The sequence below is a fragment of the Daucus carota genome, chromosome 5 (genome assembly GCF_001625215.2).
Source record: "Daucus carota subsp. sativus chromosome 5, DH1 v3.0, whole genome shotgun sequence".
Classification (NCBI taxonomy): Eukaryota; Viridiplantae; Streptophyta; class Magnoliopsida; order Apiales; family Apiaceae; genus Daucus; species Daucus carota.
Window position 1 is genome coordinate 44,327,876 of NC_030385.2, and position 21,128 is coordinate 44,349,003.

At 32.3% G+C, this 21,128-nt stretch overlaps 1 protein-coding gene across 1 annotated transcript; it reads right to left on the minus strand.

Moving 5' to 3' along the window:
- Positions 1-494: 494 nt before the first annotated feature.
- Positions 495-12,194, minus strand: LOC108223033 (kinesin-like protein KIN-4A). The gene is made up of 25 exons (XM_017397078.2): positions 11,830-12,194; positions 9,644-9,790; positions 9,391-9,540; positions 8,552-8,805; positions 7,693-7,880; positions 7,483-7,607; positions 7,162-7,198; positions 6,827-6,918; positions 6,605-6,715; positions 6,183-6,296; positions 6,004-6,091; positions 5,712-5,824; positions 5,302-5,508; positions 5,101-5,217; positions 4,934-5,014; positions 4,305-4,376; positions 3,630-3,723; positions 3,324-3,355; positions 3,142-3,239; positions 2,958-3,056; positions 2,595-2,816; positions 1,931-2,093; positions 1,420-1,590; positions 1,037-1,343; positions 495-944 (listed from the first exon to the last, which is right to left on the minus strand). The coding sequence occupies exons 1-24, from the start codon at positions 11,944-11,946 to the stop codon at positions 1,122-1,124; spliced, it is 3,114 nt and encodes a 1,037-aa protein (XP_017252567.1). The 5' UTR covers positions 11,947-12,194; the 3' UTR covers positions 495-944; positions 1,037-1,121.
- Positions 12,195-21,128: the final 8,934 nt, after the last annotated feature.

Sequence of the window (21,128 nt, forward strand, 5' to 3'; positions counted from 1 at the left end):
AATCAGACAAATGACCTCAGATTATGCTGAATTCTGTTGAGCAGTGTATGCTAGAATGGGTGCTTTCATTATTATCCATTTCGAACTTGATCTTGATGAGCAGTAAATTGTGCTCCAAGCAGCTTTTCTATAAATTGGCTGATGAGCAAGTAAATCTTACTTTAAGTAGCTTTTTTATAATTAAGTTGATGAGTGAGTGAATCTTACTTTTAAGTATTTTTTTATAAATAGACCACTACCTCTATAAATAGACTGACGAGCAAGTGAATCTTACTTCAAGTAGTTTTTCTGTAAATAGAATGACGAGCAAGTGAATCTTGATTCAAGTTGCTTTTCTATAAATAAGTTGATGAACAATTTCTGTAAATAGGTTGATGAGCAAGTGAATCTTGCTTCATGTTGCTTTTCTATAAATAGGTTTATAGCATAGAAAAGTCCACCTGAAATTCTTAAATATACATTCGTATGTAAGTATGTGTGTATCTTGGTTGTGGTTACACTCTAAGAAACTTTCTTTTAGTTACAATGTGCCATTTACATCATCAAATGAGTTAATCTACTGCACATAGGTGAAACATAACCTAAAAGGCTAAAAAGAAGAGGTAAACATCCTTCACAGTATGCTGTTGTAAAAAAATGTTGGAGCCCACTCCTCTCACCCAAAATCAATATTGTGCTTACACACAATGGATACTACTACCTATAGAAAAACCACACTCGACGCTATCTAATCTGATCGCGAACTTACACCACAACAAGTTTCCAGGAGGGAATTCACAACAATAGAGTTCACCCAGAAGTACAAAAATATACTTTCACCATCCAATCTTTTAGCCTTTAACCTGCAACAACTCACGGGCTGGCAGTTAGGCACTACAAAACTTTACATGGTGCCCACTTGCAGTATGCCAGCTATAGAACTCTAATATACCATTGCATGCCGCCTGAAACCAAATTAATATCATGTTGAGATCCTTAGTAGCCCAGTCAAAGACAAAATTCAGATCAACTGCATATATATATTTTATGAACAGACCTGCATTTATTTCTAATGCTCTTCCGTGTGCATACCATGGAGATGATCGAGGGTCAAACAAGAATTTACATAGTCGACAAGAACTTCAACGCCTACGTATCACATCTGGCAGAGCCTGGGGACGAGGTCGTGACCTCATGATTGTTTCGTCACTGTGCCTAATCAACTCCGACAGTCTCCACGGTTTTTGCCACTTCCACTTAAATTGTAAAAGCCATTGGTGATGGCTCCTCTTCCATCTCCACAGTTTCCCTGCATGCCCTGCTGCTGACAGTTTCTTCATTGTCAAGTGCCCAACCGGCACCATCTGCATGAAAAGGTGTAGCGCTGAGCCAAATCTACGAGAAAAATAGGCTTTTAAGGTAATAAGAAGTGTACAATACCTTTCTGGCCTGATCTATAAAGGCTGCTGACTCTCTGACAGACGCATTGGCAATACCCGCTGAATATTTGAGTTGTTTTTGTGCTGGTGTGGAAATAGGAGACAGTTGGCCACTCATGTCATCAGCCACGTGTTTTAATGAATTGTGAGAGTTCCCATGATCATCAGATCTCTGAAGCATCAGTATACAAACAAGCGGAAAGAATAAACCAAGAATTGTAAGAAATGGCCAGCTTAAGGGTATTTTTCCCGGTACAATAGCAACTTAAACAACTAGTCAAATATAAATATAAGCAAGAAGAAAGTGTAAGATATACAAGGAGGATAATCTTCTTACTAACTGCTTTTTAAGTAATATTGGTCACAGAGGTTAATATCTAACTATAAGCTCTTACTTATGACATAACAGGTAATACAATCTTCAACATAACATGTACTAATATAGCATGAAAACAAATCAAACTCAAACAAGAAAAAGTCGGCGAATCTTCACACAAGTAAAAAAAACATACTGAAGCAGATGAAGCCAGTGCAATGGCTAGGTCTTGCTCTCTTATCTTCAGATCCCTCTCAACTTCCTTTCTTCTTGTCTCACTCTGTCGCAGTAGACCTACTAGTTCTTTGAGTTGATCTTCCATTTCCTTATTGTCGATTTCCCTTTCCCACAACTGGCACCTGTTGACAGCTTAGCAATTAATATTTTGTAGACCCCTCAAAAATAGAAATTTCTAAAAGGTGGATACACTCTTAAGTCTCTATTAACTATTGACAAATGGCTTTAAAACAATTAATGAACAATTTTAAAAAAATATTCTGTACTGCACATGAGCAGTTGATGAGAAAAAAACAGGAACCTAGCTAAATATCTAATTTGATAAGATTTGCAGGTTTATCTGTTCTATGAGATACTAACAGTTAGGCTTCTGGTACAGCTCTGATCATACAAAAAAGATGGTAACACGTGTAAAGATTGTCAAACGGCCTATTCACCAAGTATGATTTTGTCAATGTGCTAAAGCATCATTTAAATTTCCAATATTTTTCCAAATGTGCATTTCAATCATATCATAGCAATCTTTTTTCATTAAATCTTATTGTTTTCCCTGCAGCTGTTCAAATATATAAAATGTTGGCTGCAGGTTTAAACAACTAATAATCCAGATTAAAGAAAATAACCTAGCATCACCAAGCGAGTTGAACATATATTGTAGCATATTTTTTGCATCACCCATTGAGCGTAGCTGATTCCAATGTCCACGACTAGCAAAGGCACGCTCACGCTCCTCTGCTTCTGATAGCTGAGAAGCCATTGCCACGAGTGAGTTTGACGATATGCTTAGCATATTTTCAAGAGAAGATATTCTTGACATGCGTGCATTTGGTGACATGGAAGAAACCCTGTAAGGAAAGAAGGCAAAATAACGGTCAACTTGATATTCAAGTGTTCGAAATTTGCAACATCAGATACTAGCACACCACAGAAAGAATATTGTGCGAAGAGAAAAAAACGGAAGAGCAAACAAGCATTACAGTTTTTACCTAGAAAGACCATTTTTCCCTCTAGGAAGGCTAAGGCCCTTTAAAGCAAATTCCTCAACTTGTCTTAAAACAGCCAATTCTTCTGCCAACGCAGCTCGTCTGTAGAGGTAACCCAAAGTTAAATTAGTGAATGCAAGTCATTTGCAATTATCAAACTCTGAAAATATATATTACTGATACATACACTTGACTTTGTTTCTCATACTCGTATCGGACTTCATGAACCTTCACCATGACCTCGAGTTCATGATCGAGCCAACGTTGCAAGGATTTCTCGTTGGTCTAAATATGAAACTTGGGTTAATATAATTTCATATATAATTACTAAAACTGAGATTCTGTGCGAAGAGTAAATTTAGATATTACCTGTCCATTTGTTCCATTTGCGTGGCTGATCGCTGAAATAGCCACAGTATCAGTAAAAAGGATATAAGATGAAGTCACTAGAGAAGTAACCAAGGGGAAGCCTATTTCTTATAATAAATATCCAGGGAATAAGGTACTTCATCCAGTGAAAACACTAGGTCATTAGCAATTTAACAGAACTTACATTTTATTAGTTTCTTTTTTGGTATATCATCTTTCTGGTGCTTTATTCAAGTGGTAAGCCTCCCATCCAGAGGTAGGGATGCTTAAGATTTCAATGTATAAATGTATATGAAAAGCAAATACCTGAGGTGTCTCGTGTTGAAGACTTGCGAGCTTCTAGCAACTCCTTTAGCCTCTTGGTAGCCATAGCAGCCTCTTCAGTTTTTCGCTGAAGAACCTGAAAGAAAGAATGTTCATGATCAATAGCAGTTCTCTTCAGCATATACTACTAGCACAAAACTAACTTGCTTCACCAGTTACAATAAAAAAATCATGATTAAATAGAAAAATTCTGTTAAGTTTCTAGCATCTTTCAGATCATTAGCTACTGAGTACTGAGTGATAATAATTTCATACTTAAAGATCTCAAGTAGAAACACGATCATCCTTAATTTTAACACTATTACCACCTTACCTAATTCTATCATATTACTGGTTGTTCATGAGATATTTGAAGGCAAACAAAACTTTCTCATTGAACACCCAGAGTAGCTGTTGATATTGACACACAAGATCCGCAAAATTAAGGATATTGCCCAGAAAAAAAATGTAAGAAACATAATTTGTGTTACTATATAAGGCTTTAAACATTGTATTCATGCAATTAGCGTAATGGGGATTGGAGTTGCATGGGTTCACTATTGGACCAGACAACTGGGATTGGGGTTCTTAGGTATTTTTCCTCTGCTCAATATAGAAGCATTTTTTAATCTAAAGATGATATAAAGAACACAAAAACACGCAGAGTAAAGTCCTCACCATTTTTTGTCGCTGATTTAATGCCTGCAATTTATGTCTTTCGTATTCATTCCTTCTCCCTTCTTTCTTTAACTGCACATATAATTCAATATTAAGGCCAAAAAAACCAACAGACTTGGTGGAAAAACTTTTATTACATTGGCCTATAAGCTGACATCTATAGTTTTTGCTTGAGAATATATCCTGTATGGAAACAAGAGTTTCATAAAAAGAATAATAAGCCAAAGATGCAAGTTTAATGAAGTTATACATGCCAAACAATCAGGTTCATTAAACCAAACATGAATAACATAAACAGTCCCTGGCATTCCCATTATAGCAGAGCCTAGCGCCATAAACATTATACAATGTATAAATTTCTTGGCCAATATTCCAGAAAACATCATCCAACATTGCAGTAACACAAATATATACTGCGATCATGAAACTAGTCATTACATACCAAAATTTGGAAGGAACGTATATTATAATAACCCTTTAGGTTGACTATTCGCAAACCTTATATTATAGTGTTGCTGACACATAGCATGGCATAACAAACTGCGCCAACAACTTTGTCTATTACCTAATAGTTTTAGATTTTGAAATATAAATATGGTTGAAGTAGCAGGTAAAGTAACTAAAAATACCTGCAGCAGTTCTTTCTCTCGACATGCCTTCCACTGTCGAAATTGTTCAGCTTCTTGTTTAATTTTATGTTGCAACTGAACCTACAATTTTGCAAGAACTTATCAGCACAAAGAATAGATTGATGCAGAATATAAAGAAAGTCAATATGTGCGGCTCAATGTCCAACCTTTTGTGCTTTAATAAAATGGATTTCATCTTGTAATCTTTTTGCTGCTTCGTCACTTTTCTGTTTTTGCTTTAAAAGCTGAACCTGACTCTCTTGCTTTTTCTTCAAATCTTGAATCTGAAATGCAAGACAGGTGAAACCCAGTGAGCTTCAGTGCCTCTCCTGATAAGAGAATGACAAATCATAGAGCCATCCACTCACCTGTGCTTCAAGTGCTTTTAATTTCTGGGAATGAACGTCTTGCAATTTCTGCCCATCAGAGTTGTAAGAAAGATTTTCAACCTCGGCCAGCAATCGATCCCTTTCATGCTGCACGGTTCTTTTCTCATCCTCAAGTTCCACAATCTTCTTTCCAAAGTGTTGCTTAAGAGTCATTGTGTCGAAGCCGCCAAAAAGTTTCATCTCGGACTGAAAGAACGAAAAAGTAGAATATTTAACTTCCACTTTATTTATCAAGTCTTAAGTGGCACATATATTCCTACTAAAAGTAGGACTTTATAAGCAATAGAGAACTGCAGTTTACTTCTAAAATTAACAAAATTACAGATTCAAACCCACATCCTTGTTTCCAGTGATACTAAAGCCATGAAATATAACCACAATGTTTATACCTCTTTTTGTTCTAATCGCTTGTTCAATTCATGTAATTCTTTGTCCATAGAATCTTGTAGAAGAGTATGCTCCCATTCCTTTGCTGCTTCCTCATCAATGTCACTAGAGTCGCCTGCATATATTTTCAATCAAACATTTAAAATATATGGATATAAGATACTAAAGAAGTATTTTATGTTTCATAAGAATTTGGGGGGAAAATTGAAGTTTTTGATTCGAAATGAGTTATTCCTTAAGGCTATATAAATTCCTGGGTAAAATATAGTTTTCTATGTCAAATAGATACCATACCACTTTCACTCATTTGACAATCTGGAGAGTCAACACTCTGTAAACCCCTTTTAAGCCCGTCTGTTTTAGTAGAAACTATTTCGCCAACCTGTAAAAGCATAATATATATATGCAACCACTTAGCTTAATACTTTTATCTTTAGATCATAATTGACAGCAAATGAGTCTATGATGTTTACCTTAGCACTGGTTCTACATGGCTCCATATCAGAGGATCTGCTGCGGTATCCATGAAGTTCGCGACAAAGATTCTCGTTTGTAGCTTCAAGCCAAGCAATCCTATCTTTCAATACCTGCAAGATATAAATACAATCTTTCAGCAGTAAATACTATACCAGTAAAGTGAAAGATATAATAGTCTTAAATCTGCGTTCCTTCAGTAATGTCAATCACTACTGAACTATTCAGTTAATAATTTAACTTCTACTTAAATGAGCATATAACCACATGCAGGTGTCTTGAAATAAAAGACTGTTTCATGTGGGCTTATTTGAATATGTCTTGAAAAAAAAGACTCTGCTAAAGATAGATAGATACTGGGCCTTACCGGAGTTCATTAATACAGCATGTAAAATGAGAGACCAAAAAAAAATGTCAGTACCTGTAATTCGTTAGATGAAGCTCCTCCCCCACGAGCGCAAAGTTCTGCCTGTAAGCACTCTAATTGTTGGCGCATCTTCAACATCTCATTAGAGATTGGATCTCTGTTAACCTGATTGGTAAATTGGATGCACTAGCTACTTACATAGAACCAATAAGAAGCAAATAATCTTTGCCGAAAGTAGTAAACAATGGAGAAACTCTACGAATCTCAAAAACTTACAACAGGCTTGTTTTGGATATTCCGAGCACGATTTGCATACTTGAGAGTGTTTAGAGTTTCTTCAGCATTAATATCAGCCGGGCTAACACAGGCTGAAAGGGAAGTAATGTCACAGATCAAATATAAGCATTAATAAGGTCTGAGCAAATAATCATCTGATTGAAGTTTATATGCTAACATCTGTGCGAAGCTTATTTGCTAACATGGAACTGCACAAGCATATTAATCAAGACTGCGGGACAGTAATAATGTTACACACAATACACTAGTATATGCAACACAAATATAAAATAAAAAAGGGTAATCAATGGATAAATTAAATTCATAAGACTTGCCTATCATAACAGTTCTGCTATTACCGCCAAGCGAGTCCTGCAGTACACGAAAACTTTGACTAAGAACAAATGAAAATATGAAGGCAAGATGTAAAAACATAAATTTAATATGAGAAATCATTTAAGTTACAAACACAGAAAGGCTTGTAGCTAATAAGTTAAAAGCGTTAATCGTTCACTGTAAAATTCTAACTGAAAAGAATTGATTGGCAGTGAAGAATTATCTGTGTCCCACTAAATAATTGAGTGCAATATCTATGGATGAAAATATAATCTACGGGATCACATGTAGTAAAGTAATTATGGCGATTGAAGAAGAACCTGCAAAAGCCGAGTAAGTTTACTGTCACGGTATGGAACATGAAGACCTTCTTTTCGTTTTTTTTCATCACCAAGTGCGCTGATTACATTGCCAAGTGCAAGAAGACCCTTGTTAATGTGAACTCCTGTTGAATAGCAAAAGACTTTTTCTCAGTTTAATATCAGGGGTGATTATCATTAGATGTTACAGTTACAAACAGCTATACAAACCTTCCTTAAAACGCATGCCATCAGAGCCTGTCCGTTTAGCTCGCTCTGATCCAGCAAGATCCACTAGATGCAACTTCGCACATAAATATTCTTCACCTATGCATCCATTTGGGCTGGTATCACCAGGAGAACTAGAGTTGATCTTATGCATTTGTTCCAGTGTGATGGTGAAAATAGCATGGGATCGACTGCAAAAAAACAAAACATTAAGTTGTCAGTTTGTCACTAATAAAACTGAGCATACTAAATCGCAACTGAGGAATGGATTACTTCGAGTACAACACATATAGCTCTTAAACTCTTTAGTGTTTATCAGAGGATAATTGTCAGTAACTATAACGGTTCAAAATCATGACCAATTCCTTTTTCAAAACGAAATTTTCACCAAAATAGTTAATGTGATCAATCAATTATACAAGAATAAACATATAAAATACTCGGAAAGAAACATGCATGAATGAGCTGCAAACAGGATTAAGCTTGCTTCTAAATTAATACTGCAAGGAAAATGATGTTCTTGCAAATAGATCTAGTCATACCTCCTCAACTTGGTACCTAATGATAAGTAAATGCATGAACAATCCTACATTTGCCAGCCAAATGATTAAACTATAAGGTTCATCACAAAGTTCAGACAGTTAAAAAAAATCACAATATTTATTGTAAGTATCTATCCACAGAAGACAATACAATAAGAGGCAAACTTCCACAGAAGTAACCCCGACAAAGGATGCAATAGCTACTGCATCTTATCTCATTATCTGGCTTGGCGTATAAGAGAGAATTATACTCAGCATATCATCCAACATTAACAAACATGTAGGACAGAAGTTATAGAAGATACAACTACCAAACTTACCTGGACTGATTATTCATGTTTGTACTTCCCGTTGCCCTGCTCAATGATCCTTGCTCAAGGCAATCAGACATTTCTTTTAATGTCTTAACACTACGCTCAGTAGACCCTGCTAATGTAATAACACCATTTGATGTTTCGCGTATCTGTATTGGTGGTTTTCCCGGAGATGTAACCTTCCCCGAGTGGCCATTTGTCATCTCTGATTTGTTGGAACAGTCAGGATCCAGCAAGTCTTGTACTTCTTCTTTAAGAATCTACAAATATATATCTGGTGGTTATCTGTTTAGTATTGGAAACGAAGTACAAAGCATATTTCCAGATTCCAGTAGAGCTTTAGGAGCTAGTTGCTAGTTAGATATATTCGAACAGGAGTAGATGTCTAATATTACCGAATTAAGCAGATAAAGGGTAACAGTATACGTGCAGGACTCTGTTCAACTAGATAATTTAAAAGCAGTCAGACTTCAAAATATAAAATTAGCTCTTATCCAGAAACATTTTAAGTATAGTTGTACGATGCCAAACTACTAATACACAAACACAACTAATGTGTTATACTGGTACCATAAAATCTAATGTCTTTCAGAATACAGTCATCATAATTCAAAAACAACTCTGTCAAATTGAAAATCCAGTAGCCCTTATGCTAACAAGACAAAGGTATCCTCTTTTCTTCCTGTTCTTTTTTCTATTTTTTTCCCAAGTCTTTCTCTTCCTATCCTACTTTAAATGGTATGACAAAATGAGAAGAAAATATTATAATATACTTAATCATAAGCAACTGGCAAAGGAAAGAAAGTAATTCTAAGCAACTATGAAAGGAAGGAAAGTAATCAGACCTCAATAAAGGAAACTTGCAGCTGGAACTCAATCTGATGTTTTAGTGTTTCAATCTTGCTAAATAAAGTGCTCATAACTTGGGGAACCAATCCTATCTGATTACCATCTTTAGAGCCAGTACCCATGGTGTATGTTTTGCCAGAGCCAGTCTACAGTACATTAGAATCTTATCTATAAGATATCACCAAAAGATAAAAATGCACTATACAGATTAGTTAAAGATTAGCAGTTATTGTGGTTGAGAATCTTTACTTGGCCATAGGCAAGAACGGTAGCATTATATCCTTGAAACAGCCCATCGACAAGAGGAGCTACACACTCTTCAAACATACCAGACGAAGGAGAACCAGTGCTTCCATATACATGGTCGAAAGTAAAGGAATGTGGTCCAAGTTGAACCTGAACAACATTCAGATTTCGTTAAATGAACATTGCTTCATTTCAAATGCACAACAACATATTACCAGAACAACAGCATTATAGCAACTAGAGCTAAAATATACAGTTTACAGGGAAAGTGCCTAAACAATTAGTATATAGTTTCCTACAGTCATACCACTCAACTCCGGAAAAACACACACAAGCGCGCAAACACCCATTATGTGGAACCATGTCACTAGAGCTTTAGTAATGACAAATATAATAGAAACATGAGTCTAAAATGAATTGATATTCTTGCAACATTTGGAGTTCATGGTGACTAAAAACAATGATGCGTTTAATTAATCTTAAAAGTTAACAGTTAATGGACTAAATGAAGGAGTTTGTCTTGAAATTGTTCTGTTCCTGTTTTCGGGGGTTGGTGCTCATCATCTGTCCATTCCAATCTTTATCTATTAATTTTCTCATAAGTTTGAAAGTAAGTATAGGCAAATAAACTGCACTATCATATTTGGACAGGTTAGATGATTGGTTCCTTTCGGTTGGTTATATATAATAAACTGTAAAGACTCAGCATTGAAATCATATCAGATATGTAATATTTGTATTGCTTCTATCATATTATTACTGTTTGATTCTAAAATTGCATTCTACGGAAGGTTAACACTTAAAACGCTGTTAAAGGCAAAATAGGTTTGTGACTTCAGCAAGCAAGAAAATAGAATAGTACAAAAAGTGAAGTGATGGTGGATCAAGGAAAAAACAAGGAATGACAGTATGACACATCAGAATTTACAACTCCCATAGAGCACTTCACGTGTTTTTAACATTTTTGAGGCAAGATGAAGAGAACTAACCATTCATGACTTTCAAGACAACAAGTTTTGTGTAATGCTAATCCTTCTGGATAGCTAGTAAAAGGTATAGATTGAAATCACTGGAAGACTCATGTTTTTGACATTTTAAAGTCATGCAAAGTTTTTCATTCTCATGAAGTTGATCAACTTCTTGTGAGCAGCTCAAGCCTCAAAGTATAAATACATTAGGTGTGTTACCATATGTGGGTTAGGAAACTTGGATGAAACTTTAAATGGTCAAAATTGGACAACTAACTGAGAACTATTATTAAAACCAATATCAGGATGAACCTATTAATACTGACGCTAAATCTGGGAGTGAGAACCACTTTTTGCCAATCAATGAACCTAGTCAAGAATTTAAACTAGTATGCCTGACCAATGAAGAACTGCAGAAGCTTGTACATTTTCCTCCTAATGTCTAGAGTACAGTAAACTCTGTACTCTACACTAGCTAGTAATCTTCTGCAAATAAGCTATTGGATATACATGTACAAAAATTGTATAAACTGATAGCAGCTAAAACTTCATGAAATCCTCCTGTAAATATTATGTAAAATTTTCATTTATAAATTGGTTATAATACTTTGAAGTATGTCTTCTTATTAGAACAAGGATCACAAAACTAGTGATTTAATTGTTTTGTTATCGGCAAAGAAATCAATTCCATTCCATCCCTTCACCATTTTACAATCTGTAATACAGAAAGTTTAAGGTCCATACACTTATTATTGTTTTAATCATTTCATACAACCTCCAGATTACATTGACATGGAGAGCAAAAGAGCATTCTCGAGCTGCGTGAGAATCGAACACTCATTTGAGGATTACCAAACCATTATTGACCATTATGAATCAAGAAAATCAATATCAAGTAAAAACAGAAAACATAGAAAGAAGAGCAATTCTGAACTAATGACTGCTACAGTACTACAGCTCTACAATTCAGCAGAAAAAATAGGCACACTGCAATCATCCATTTGGGGAAACTAGTCAGATCATTGAGTTTGACTAAACACATGCATGAACTCAGATTCTATCAGAAAAATGGTAATAAAAAAACCAAACTCAAAGATCCAGATCTCCAACAAAATATGATCTATAAAGGCCTAGTCTGCCTTTAACACAAAAACCCACAATCAAGAACAGACCTCATTTCTTGACAAGCAATCATACATCAAGAATGCAAGTACATATTACCTGGGGTTTACCAGGGACCACAGAGACACAATCTTTACAACCCTGAAGTCGTTCATCTCCAATGAGTGGTCTAATGTGAACAGCAACTTTGACACAACAATCCTCGGCTGCTTCCATGGGAAGCAGAAGCAGGAGAAGAAAAGTACAGAGAAAGGAGATAAACAGTTAAAAAGTGGGAGAGATAGAGAGAGAGATGGGAGAGAGACTGGGAGAGATTGAGATTGAGAGGTAGAAAACAAGAAAAACAGTTGGTTAGTGAGCAAGGGGAGAGAGAGAGAGAGAGAGAGAGAGAGAGAGAGGGAGGGAGAGAGATTTCTTTAATTTTAGAGAAGAATTGATGGAACCCAGAAAGTGATGCTACAACTAAGAAGAGACGGGGACAGTTTACAGACAATGTATGTGTGTACAGGGGCGGATCTAGCCCACGAATGTTAGAGGGGCACGAAGCAAATTTTCGGAAAACACCTATACATCTTTAAATTTTTTGGGGGCACTTTTATAATTTTGTAAAATTTAGAATGGTGAAAAAATGTAAAAAGAAGATTTAGGGGGGACACGTGTCCCCGCGTGCCTCTTCCTAGATCCGCCCCTGTGTGTATATATGTGTTGAGTTGAGTTGAGTTGTGTTGTGTAAGTATACGAGGAGAGAGAGGGGGAGGGTAGTTGAGGTAAAGAAGGGTAAGAAGCAAAGCTGGTAAGAGAGAAGAAGTGGGAGTGAGTTATAATAATAATTAATTTTAATTTGGTAAATACGGTGGAGTGCATCTAACTGAAGGGACCGACTCTGTTTAACACTTGCAACAACCTTTTTTAATTTCCATGTTCCAAATTTAATACTCCCTCCTTCCCATATTAATAGTCCACTTTGTCAAGAAAAAATTTCCCATATTATTTGTCCATTTTCTTTGTCCAATACAAATTATAACAAGTTTCAATGTTAACATTTACTAGTTCACACAATTTTCATTATTTACAATGCAAACTATGTTGACTTTTAACCAAAATGAATGAAAACTTAGTAGTATATTTGTATAACCAATGCATGGCAATGATAACAACATATCACATTTAATACTTCTTAATTTGTGTGATTTGTGCAAAGTGGACAATTAAAATGGGAAGGAGGGAGTACACAATAATATACTCCTGTTCATATCATAGTCTCGGTGTCGACTGATTTGGAATAAAAATATAAGGGGTATAATTCTTATAAGTTAATCTTCTTATTTGTTAAGATAATAGGTCTCCTGTGCAAATAAAATTTATCATCGCATAAAATTTTCGGTTACCTAATGTATTGATTAATATGGGTATATTGTGACAATTTTATTTAAAAAATTGTTGAACAAATTCCTCACATTCGAATATTTAATCTGATATTTTCGAGTGAATTTTTAAGATTATGCATAAAGTTATTATGTTTTGTGTTAGAATTCCTAACTCATTTTTTATAAGTATATAATTCGTAATTTATTAAATAAATTTCAAAGATATGTAATAATTATTTTAAATTATTATACTCCCACCATCCATATTTATTTGTGTTGTTTTGACTTTTTATGGTCAAATAGACCAAACTTTAACTAAAATCTATATATAAAAAATAATTAGAAAAAATATGAAAGATATATTACTAGAATCTATACTTATTTTACTTTTAAAATATATTTTTTCGATTTTCAGGATCATGTAATAATAATTACTAATTACTGAATATTGATCTTGTTCGAAGAAAAATTGATTCAAATTTATTTAAACTATTAATACTTTTTTTTTGACAATGCAAGACTTGTACGCCTTACAATTTAATATTTTTTTAACAATTCTCAAAGTAATTAGTCAGAGTCGAAACCGAGTCTCGGGACAACAGAGGAGGATTAACTCACTGCTGGACTATCTAATTGTACTCTAAACTAGCAATACTTTAAGATCATATGAATTGAACAAGTAATATATAATAACAATTATTTTAAATAATTTAATTCTAACCAGAATTTGATTTTTTTTTCACAGAAAAGCAAATCGGTAAAGGAGGGTAGTGTTAGAATATAATATCCTGGAAAGGGTCATTCTCTAACACCTTGAGATTTTGGAGTAACTGATTCCTTGACATGGTATCAGAGCCAGGTTGGCAGAGGACTCAGGTTCGATCCCTGCCACCCCCAATATTCTCACAATTTATAGTGGCACGAATGGCAAATTAATGCTTCAAAGATGAGCGCTCGTGATCCACTCTTCGACCCATAAATGCGCTCTCGAATGAGGGGGAGTCTTAAAATATAAGATCCTGGAGAGAGCCATTCTCTAACACCTTAAGGTTTTAGAGTAACTGGTTCCTTAGACAGGTAAAAATTCAACCTAGCACATCCGGAGACGGGTAATCCACCTAAATTCTTTCTTAAAGGGTCCTGGTCCCTGACAACCGTGTGTCAGAAACCGTTTACATAATACACATTACCAGAGCCGTCGGATTTCTATTTGAAGGGTCCAGATTGAATTATTTTTTTTACCGATCCGCTATAATTTTCCGCGGATCGGAATTTTTTCCTCACCATTAAAATACAGATCTAAGGGCTTTGAAGCTCTGTAGCAATCGATTGTTACAGACCAAAACCCATTCTTAAAATTGTTATCTCTCTTAATAATTTTAGTTCCATTTTCAGCTCAAGTTTAATTATATTGAATATGGAAATGTCCAATAGTCAACTCTCTGGGCTCTTTAATTTATCCCTGTTTTGCCCTTCTCATAACGGCTATTCTCTTGATACAGTTGTCAGTTTCCTTTCATGTCTTTGTTATTTATTGTACTTAAGTATATAAAGTTTGTTTACTTCCGAGCTCCATTTCCGACATAGATACGACTAGTCATTTTGGAGTTTCCTTCGTTTTCTCTCTTTCTTTTTTAATTAGATTTATGGGCTTGTATGTATAATTTTTGGATATCTTATTCTTTTAATACTGGAGTTCCAAACTTTAAACAAGTGATTAAAAGTTTATTTGTCTAAGTTCGAAATTAAATTTATTTTTTAATTTAGGATGAAAAATGTCTATGTGTGATAACTTAGAGATTGACTTAAAGTCAGACTAATTTAATTACTTTTTGCCGTGACTATATTTTTTTTATCTTTTTTTATTAATATAATTCAAAATTCAGCAGGTATTCATAAATCAATTTTATTTTTTATTATTATATTTTTAATAAATCATAAGTCATTAATATAAGTCAAAATTGTTCACACATACATTTTACACTCTCTATGATATTAAGTATGTTAATTGTTAAGTCATAAGTTATTATTTTAAATTCAAGTTAAACAAACTATATAATCTAATCCGGTTTATAATATTGTAAGTCCTAAATACTCTCTATATTTTCTAAATTTATAATAACTAATTTTTATGATAATAAATTCCTGAAAATTCTAAAGACTTGTTCGCATACGCATACAACGAGGGTAACCTCAATTCTCCAGTACAAGATACACAAAATATTACTTCCCGAGAAAGCACAATTTGTTATCAGTTTGCAAATAAGATAATGCTAGTATAGTCATCAATCGATCAATATATTTATTATATAATGATCGACAGAACAAACAAGAAATAATGTGGCGTGTAAAATAATATTAAATACTTAAGAAATAGGGATAGTAAAATGGAACAAGATTCTTATTTAATTTCGACTACATACAGTATAATAAAAACATACAAATAGGTTCCGAACATTATAAATATAATAAATAAGAATGAAATAAGAATCATAAAAGAATTGTGATTCGTATTCCAACTAATAGTTAGCCCGTCCGTCGCCTCAATCAATCATATATATATATATAAAGGAGGATGCAGGCGTCTCTAGAATTGCTTGATTCAGGTTCAAGAATTCTAAAGGTGATACAATTCTTTTCTTATTGAATTCTAAAGATGATACAATTCTTTTCTTTTTTATTTAATATTTTTATTGAAATCTAAATATGACACAATTCTTTTTCTATTTAGTAATCCTAAAAGAAATAGGATTATTCTTTTCTTTTTTATTTGATATTTCTTATTGAATTCTAAAAATGACACAATTCTTTTCTTATTTAGTAATCCTAAAAGAAATAGGATTATGTTTAAAAAAATCAGGTTCAAAGATTCCAAAAGTTAATACAATTCTTTTCCTTTTGGATTATAAAGATAATACAATTCTTTTCTTATTTAGTTATCCTAAAAAGAGTAGGATTATAATTATTTAAACTAAAAATCACATATAAAATACAATTTATATTTAAGATTTGTAAGGTAATACGTACAATTTTTATTATTAATTTAGTCTTATAATTTTTTTAAAATTTCGTATAGAAAATAAAGGATTGCAAAGATAATAATCATTAAAAAACACTAATAGCAAAAAAATTAGAACCATAAAAGAGTAATAATTTTTAAGTAATAAATAGGAATCATGAAATAAAAATAATTAACAAAAAAATAGGATATATAAAATAGGAAATATATATTGATTTTATAATAATGTAAATGATTCTTGATTAGTATTGCGTTTGACGGGCACGGGAGGCGGCCCAAACCAATTTTTATTTAAATAATAATAAATTTTCTATTAGTATTATGTTTGACGGGTTAGTGGCTAATATAATTTTTTATCTATGTTATAATATTTGTTTTTTAAAACGGTACCACAGTTCAAAATAATTTTTATCCAATTATAATTATAATTTAAAAAATCAACTTGAAGGATTCCAAAAGTTAATACAAATTTTTTTTCGAATTCTAGAGGTAATACAATTTTTTTATTATTTAGGAATGCCAAAAGTAATATGATTATATATATTCAAACTAATAATCATAGATAAAATACAATTTATATTTAAGATTTGTAAGGTAATACGTACAATTTTTATTTCCGATTTAGTCTTATAATTTTCTTAAATTCTGAATAGAAAATAAAGGATTGTAAAGATAATAATCATTAAAAAACTAATGCCAAAAATATTAGAACCATAAAAGAATAATAATTTTAAACTAATAAAAGGAGTCAAAAAATAAAAATAATTAACATATAAAATAATACATATAAAATAGGAATCATATATTGATTTTATGATAATGTTAATTAGTATTGTGTTTGACGGGCACGGGAGGCGGCCCAAACTAATTTTTATCTAAATAATAATAAATTTTCTATTAGTATTATGTTTGACGAGAAAGTGGCTAAAATAAATTTTTATTTATGTTAAAATATATATTTTTGTTAAAACGGGACCACAGTTCAAAATAGTTTTTGTCCAATTATAATTTTTGATTTTATCATAATTAGAATAATTTTTATTAGAATGTGTTTGACAGTAAGGCGACTCAAACTAATATCTAAATTATAATGTTTTGTTATTGGTATTGTGTTTGATAAGAGAGCGGCTCAAACTAATTTTAATCTAAATTATAGTATTTAATTTTATCATAAAAACAATAATTATGGATTAATATTGTCTTTGACGGGAAGGAGGTTCAAACTAATTTTATTATTAGTATTGTGTTTGAAAGTATGGCCACTTAAACAAATTTTTATACCAATTATAATATTTTTTATTTGTGATATGTTTAACGGAAAGATGACTCAAAATAATTTTTATGGTATTATAATACTGATTCATATCAAAATTTATCACGCCGCCGCGAAGCGCGGCTTTTTTCACTAGTATACTTATATAAAGGAGAAGCGAGGGGCGTGTAGGTGGCGCCTCTCACATCGCTCTGTTTTATTTTTCTAATTTTCTGGAATTTTTGGATGAAAATATCAAAAATTAGAACTACCTTTTTTAGTTTCGGGTATATTGGAAGCAAGTTTCAGAATCTGATTTTGTTTCAGATTATTTATGGAATATAATAGTCTGAAAGTTTTAATCTGATTTTATTTCAGATTATTTAATTATGGGAAAGAGTAGCACACAAGTCTCTCTGCACCTATAAATACCCCTATAGATTGTAGGGTTTTGGATCATCTAAACACAACCTCCTCTCTCTCAATATCACAACTCTACCTTTCTCCGGTGATAGTTCTCTTGCTTGATTTCTAACTCGGTGGTGTCGTTCTTCTGCAACGATAAGTGAAGGCTGTTTATATATTATTAAAAAAATAAAGGTTGTTGCAAGCAAAGATAGTTATAGATCACTACGTGGGAGTCGACAAATTGAAACATGGGAAAAGAATATAATCTTGACATGATATTGATGGATAATATCAATAAATTAACTATTAGTGATGTATGTTTGTGGTTATTCTTTTATAATATTTGATTTGTTCATCGAACATGTTTGTTGTTGTTAATTTTTATATGATTTACTTTGTTAACAAGAAAATATGGTGGAGAAGCAAGGGGCGTGTAGGTAACGCCTCTCATATCGCTCCGTTCTATTTTTCTAATTTCTAGATGAAAAATATCAAAAATTAGAACTATGTTTTTTAGTTTCGGGTATATTAGAAACAAGTTTCACAATCTGATTTTGTTTCAGATTATTTACGGAATATAGTAGTTTGAAAGTTTTAATATGATTTTGTTTCATATTATTTAATTATGAGAAAGAGTAGCACACAAGTCTCTCTGCACCTATAAATAACCCTATAGATGGTAAGGTTTTGGATCATCTAAACACAAACTCCTCTCTCTCAATACTACAACCTCACGGATTTAAGTTAGATGTTTTTGTGCACAATCAATCCAAAAAAATTGGCGGAAGGTGACAATGTAAGAACAAGATTACTTTTCAAAAAAAAAACACAAATAAAATTAAGACTCGTCGTGCTTCAGATTGTTAATTACCTGTATAAATTTATTTTCATTTTTTCACCATGAATTATAGTCCAATTTTGCAATTTTATATATTAGTATTGGTATTACATCAAAAATTTTATAATATAAAATTATTTTATCCTACAAATTTTAATTTTGAAACGTTAATGTAGTTTTTATGACAGCCACAAAATTATTTTATTCAACAAATATTAATATTAAATCATTAATATAATTTTTATAGGCCGCCGCAACGCACGGCTTCTCAACTAGTTATTTATACAGACGATGATTCGTCACGCATTCTAATGTTCTCATAATATATATCGGTAAATTATTTTGAACCTTTTTTTCTGAATAAAAGTTTACTATCTAAATTTTTATAAAAAATAAATCAAAAAAAAGAGTTATGAAACTATGTTTTATATGCATCTTAAAATACGTGTGGAGTAATGAAAAAATGAAGAAATGAAAGGAAAAGAGGGGGTAATAGGCATAAAATATAATAAATAATATCTATATTATACTATTAAAATCCAAATATTTAATATATAAGAAGATTTAGATCTATTTATTACACATGATTAAAATACTATATTACATAAAAAAATTATTTTTAATTTATTTACCCGACAAAAAAAATATACACGATAAAAAAACGACGTGGTTCACATTTTATAAAGGAAAATAAATTAAGGAGAGGTAAACACTATACTATACATAGCAACTAGCAAGGAGAAATCTAATGGTGGAGTTTGGGACCAAAGTGGTGGAGGTGTTTAAAAGGCCGTGGTCCAAAGATGGACCCCACTTAAGTCTACTACTGTTACAATTTAGACATGTCCAGCTCAGGTGACCCCACTCTCACATGGCCTCTTCCTATCATCTTTCTGGTCCCGGTTTTCCCACCTTTACTAATTGGCCAAGTTCGTTTATTTGTCGATTCTAATTTCCTAACCCAAAATTTGTAGAAAATGAGATTCCGTTTGTCTTTCTATAAACCAAGGTACTTCAGAAAAAAAAATAAAAATGCATGAATGAAAAAGTATTTAAATTTTTATCTTTTTGTTATTTGTTCAAAAAAGAACAGTAAAAAACAATCATAAAAGACATAAATTTGTATTCTCGGTACCTATTTACTACTCTGTCGAACTATTTAATTTTATACGTTTCTTTTTCACTGCTAGACACGTATTTCAATGTTCTTATAAAATATAGTTCTATTAATTCTTTTTTTTAAAAAAATTTGCGGCAAAAAAATATAATATTCAAATTTTAATTCAGAAAAGAAAAATCTTTAAAATACGTTACGGAAGAGCATTAAAGTCCGTGTCGCGTCCCCGTCCCCCAATGTATACAACTCAAGGAGCGGAGGAAATACCTATTCTCAATTTATTCATTTCTCGTATCTATAATATAGCATTAAATTTGAGATATTATATTCTAATTGCTCCATTTTGGTGGTATTTTTCAAATATTTTGAATGGCCATTTTATAATAAATTATATATTTAATATGACAGGAGTATGAAATTCAAATGTCTATTATTATAATAGTGTTGCATATATAAGATTGGGTAATTTTTTTGCATGAAATGAAATGACAATTGAAAGGATATGTTTTAATTGGTGATATTAATGCATATACAAGGTCCATTTCCATCAAATGTTACGCATGTAATTTTATTAAAGATATTGAATCAAATTTTGGGGTACCAAGCATTTTACATAAATTAAATATATTTTATTTAGATATTCAATATTTTCATAAATTTATAGCACATAAATAAAAAAATTAAAATTTATTTTATGAAAATGATATATATACTAATTTTGTCAACGGTCAGAACTATTATAAAATTACCTAATATATATATCGGTAATTAGTAGCACAATAGAAATGGAGGAAAATACAAGTAATACAACCACTTGAAAAAAAACATGATGATAGAATATGTTGTTCTTGTTAGGAGCAAATGATGAAACAAGTGAGACAATACCATAAGAAAGAAATACAACTCACAAAAAAAGAAAGGACCGGTTATACAACAAAATTCCAACTGAAAAATGACAAATTTATTTTTGAATAAATAAATAAACCCAAAATATAAAAGGATAGAGTGATAAAGTTCACGGCTAGCTTTTTAGCGAGAAACTGACACTTAAAAGGTGGGGACTGGAGAATACGAAAATTTATATAATTCGTAGAGTCAGTAGTCAGAATGTGTATGTATTTATATTTGGTCCCATTTTTAAATGATTCCTCTCGTGTGGTGCCTCATCAAGTCATTCATCCATTCATTCCACGTCCTTCCGACTTAGATTTTATGTTCTGTACTCTTATTCAATATGAACCCATTGAATGATTAATTAAATTTCCACAGTTTAATTTAGTTGGAAATTAATTAAATATCTTGTGAAATTGTTTATCTTCGCTAGAATAAATAAAGTACCAGTTGATTATAATTATATACTAGTAAAAAACTTGATTGTGGATATAGGATGTGATTAT